Below are 3,816 nucleotides of genomic sequence, written 5' to 3'. Positions count from 1 at the left end.
TTATGGCAATACTAATCACATTTTTTTTATTTATTGGGCACGTTTTCCGTATTTGCATTTAATTTGAGCGCAATTTCTGATGAAAAGAAACAAATCAAGGAAAAGAAATAACAAATATTACGAATTGCTAATTAAGTTAAATAATTACAATTTTTCAGAAACAAAATCGAAAGGCGACATATAAAAAATGCATGCAAGGAAGAAATGTCTGGCAACACCAGCAAAGTTTTGAGACGATTTTGCGACGACTGCTAGAAAGGGGTGCTCACAGTTTGATGCTAAAAGTGTCTCAAAATGTAGACGTCTACATTTTCAGACTCAATTTGGAACGAACTGTGAACACCCCAATTGAAAACTACGAGCTAGGGGCCACAGGTTCCAAGTTGGGTTTTGGTTCAGTTCATGCTCCCCACCGAAAATTGATACAAAATAAGGGGGTATAGAACGACGCGTATTACTGCCAGTACTAAGAACCCGGAGGCGGAAACTTACTTTTGTACGCCATTCCAAAGTTAGGTCGGTGTTATGCAGAATAACTTTTGTTTGCCAAATTAAATGGCGGCTGCTTAGTTTGCTCGGAGGTGGTTATGTCGAGTTTGGCACAGGGATGCACGTTCATTATGGTTTTCATGGCTATTGCCAACACGAAATGAGAATTTCAGATGTACATAACGCACACAATTTAAAATTTTTGTATATGACAACACCGAATTTGCTGCAGTTTGACCAAACAAAATTAGTTTGCTGTGAGAGTCGCCAAACTCGCTCTCTCCGAGTTTGCTGCAACAACAATTGCACGCAGTTTGCCAAACAAAATTTCTGCATAACACCCAAGAATGATAGAATACAAGATTGCGCCAATCGAGCTGAGAGCAACTGGCCGTGCCGTCAAAAAATACCAGAATGAGAGAGCAAAGACGAATTCAATAAGAAAATGAAGAAGAATCGAGCAGCTGGGGCGAAATTGAAAGGTTTGTTTACAAAGTGCATAATAAATCGCGGATTTACGGAATTATTTAATTTTAAATGGTAAATTGGTTGTTTAAAAGTAAAGAATGTGTACTTCTTTAATGCAATGGAAATCGCTAAAAGTGTTAAAACGCTGCAATCATTATAATGATTTGCATTTTTTCAGTAATTGAACAAATACCAGCGGGCCGCCAGCGGGTCAGTTGCTGGTAACAATTTGCAGAACGATTCCACGGTGATCGTTGCATCGTCGTCAATTAGTGAAATCAGTAAGCAAGCTTTTAAAATAAAGGAAAACCTCCTACTCCGCTATACATATAATTACTTTCATTATTTAGCTACTTTTCCGGCAGCCGCAACAAACGCTGGCCCAAGCCTGCAAATTGTTGCCAGAAACTGACCCGCTAGCTGCCCACTGGCATTTGTTCAACTACTCAAAAATGCACTTTGTAAACAAATCTTTTGGGTGTTGGCCACATCAAGCGGCTCATCTGGATGAAATGAAAAAGCTGTTAGATGTAATGCAGCAACGTGCTCCCGATGTTGAACATCAGTTCAAAGAAAAGTCAAATGAGTTGGAAATGGCGCAGCTTATCATACGCCAGTTGTCGGATAAGGCCGATGTAAACCAAGGCCGCAATCGGATAGAGACCTCGACGCAGACGCAATTTATGTACGAGCAACTGATTAGAGACTTACAAGTAGGTTAGAAGTAGAAGTGCATTTGAAGACGTTTACATTATTATGTTTACGCATTTCTTACAGGCTATGGTGCAACAATTGACGTATGAAAGGAATTTATGATGGTCACAAATATATTGGCAAAAACATAGCAAGTGCATATGCCAAGTTGGAAAAATTGACAATGCGTGAGTATAAAATGAATAGGTGTTCTTAATTATAAATATTACTTTACCTCTTCTTTTGCAGTGGCTAAAAAGAAGAGTCTTTTTGATGATCGACCGCAATAGATTCAAGAATTGACTTACATCATGGTGTATGCGTTACAATCTAAATTAGCCAGCATGGGCACCGACTTCAAACAGATACTAGAAGTGCGTATAAAAAATCTCAAACAACAAAAAGCGCGTCGGGATCAATTCGGGCAGTCACCAATTGCTGCTAGCACTGTTCGCTGGAGTACAGCGAAACAGGGCTCCTTGCTGTTAAGCGAAGAGAATACGGCCGTAAGCATTGACATGGCCGCAAGTGATACAACACCATTGCTGGGTGCAGTCTGAGGTAGTGGAATACAGACGCAGCAGCAGATTGCATTATATGATGACTCCGATAGTTACGTGCAACAGCGGGCTGAGACTATGCAGAACATTGAATCGACTATTGTCGAGCTAGGCGGTATATTTCAACAATCAGCACATATGGTTAAGGAGCAAGAGGAGACTGTAGAGCGTATCGATACAAACATCCAAGATGCCGAATTGAACATAGAAGCGGCGCATGGTGAAATATTGAAGTACTTCCAAACTGATGATAAAAATCTTCGCAGTACTGATATTCTTTTTCATATTCTTCGTAGTTTTCCTTATATAATTACGAATATGATTGTGACACGGCAAGATTTTAACAAGTTCAGATGCGCGGTCTTAAAGTTGTGGGTTTTTAAATACATAAATATATAATATCCTATTCATATACATACATATAAAAAACACTAATGTAATAATGAAATTAAGTCTTATATGCCACGTGAAACACGATAGCTTTTAGAAGCAGTCACGTAGGGTTAGACACTAATTCTGCCAATAATAAAATTACTTCACTTAGTTTCACTTTTTTTCAAAATTTTCTATAAAAAGTAGAGATGATCCTGTGTAATAAAACGAGAACCGATTTATGTAATCATAAATATATAAAGAAAAGTTTAAAACTAAATAAAATAGAAATTGTTATTGGCAATAAGTACATGTGCTTGTTTATTAATAATTCAAATATTATGTTCCAACAAATTTAAGTGAAAGGTATGCAATTTCAAGAAAAAAGCAATTGCTTAGTTTTTATGCATACGGCTTAACATTTCCGGTAGGAAGCAGAAGGTCAGTATGTATAAATAAAAAGCTTTATCAGGGGAACGTGTTATATTTTCAAATAACAAATAAGTAAAAAATACATCGTAATGAAATGTTGCCGTTTATTGCATGTGATCTGATGCCGGATTCAATTTATAGGTTCTCGTAGGTAGCTCGTTCTCGAAGTCATCAGTGGTGAAGTGTTTTACACAGATGACGCTGGTTCGGGCGTTGAAATCCGTTGGTCTCCGGCAGAACTGGATCCACTTTTCCACCAACTCAATGTCGGCTGGGGCTGCAATTTAGTTTGGCATCCCCGGAGTTCCTCATTAAGATAGCTATGGAAAGGTAGAGGGAGTTCTCCTGATTGCAAATATATATACTTTTAGCCGCAGCAGGGTTATAGTTTTTAAGTTATTTGTTGTTAAAGTTTGTAAATTGAACTAACCTCTCGGTGCTATTTCTCACAATAAACACTATATTTATGTACACACTTCGGCAAAATAGTTGCATTAAAACCCCGGCCTGAGCTTTCCACTTCAATATACAATTCCTTATTAACTAATTAAGTAAAACGCGTTTATAAATATCTTCACAAACGTCTGCACATTTCACAAACAAGCAGAAATAGCAATGGCTGACAGTAACACAAAATGTATGCTACCATACGTTAAAAAAAATACACCACAAATAAGTGCGTATAATTAAGGAGTATAAGTGTACAATACGTATGTACATACATTGCTCTTATTAAAAATTATAATATTAGGATCGATAGGGGTCTTACTCCTGATCATAACGGTATAATTTTTTTCGGGTG

At 37.5% G+C, this 3,816-nt stretch overlaps 1 protein-coding gene, 1 long non-coding RNA gene and 1 pseudogene across 2 annotated transcripts; all 3 read left to right on the top strand.

The window, feature by feature from the left end:
- The first annotated feature begins 846 nt into the window (after positions 1–846).
- LOC118749178 lies at positions 847–1,370 on the top strand. The gene is made up of 3 exons (XR_004994169.1): positions 847–1,029; positions 1,136–1,238; positions 1,308–1,370. It is a non-coding gene; the product is annotated as an uncharacterized LOC118749178 (long non-coding RNA).
- A 413-nt stretch (positions 1,371–1,783) lies between these two features.
- On the top strand, positions 1,784–2,303 carry LOC118749176 (syntaxin-5-like; the record flags this gene model as incomplete). Its single annotated transcript, XM_036483951.1, is given in 2 exon segments — positions 1,784–1,838; positions 1,900–2,303. Coding segments are annotated over 2 exon segments (96 nt in total), but the record flags the coding sequence as incomplete, so codon positions are not given.
- Positions 1,962–2,897, top strand: LOC118749112 (annotated as a pseudogene).
- The last annotated feature ends 919 nt before the right edge of the window (positions 2,898–3,816 follow it).

This window comes from Rhagoletis pomonella, unplaced genomic scaffold (assembly GCF_013731165.1).
Source record: "Rhagoletis pomonella isolate Grant_MI unplaced genomic scaffold, Rhpom_1.0 Rhpom_scaffold_00014, whole genome shotgun sequence".
NCBI lineage: Eukaryota > Metazoa > Arthropoda > Insecta > Diptera > Tephritidae > Rhagoletis > Rhagoletis pomonella.
This window is presented reverse-complemented; position numbering and strand designations above follow the sequence as displayed.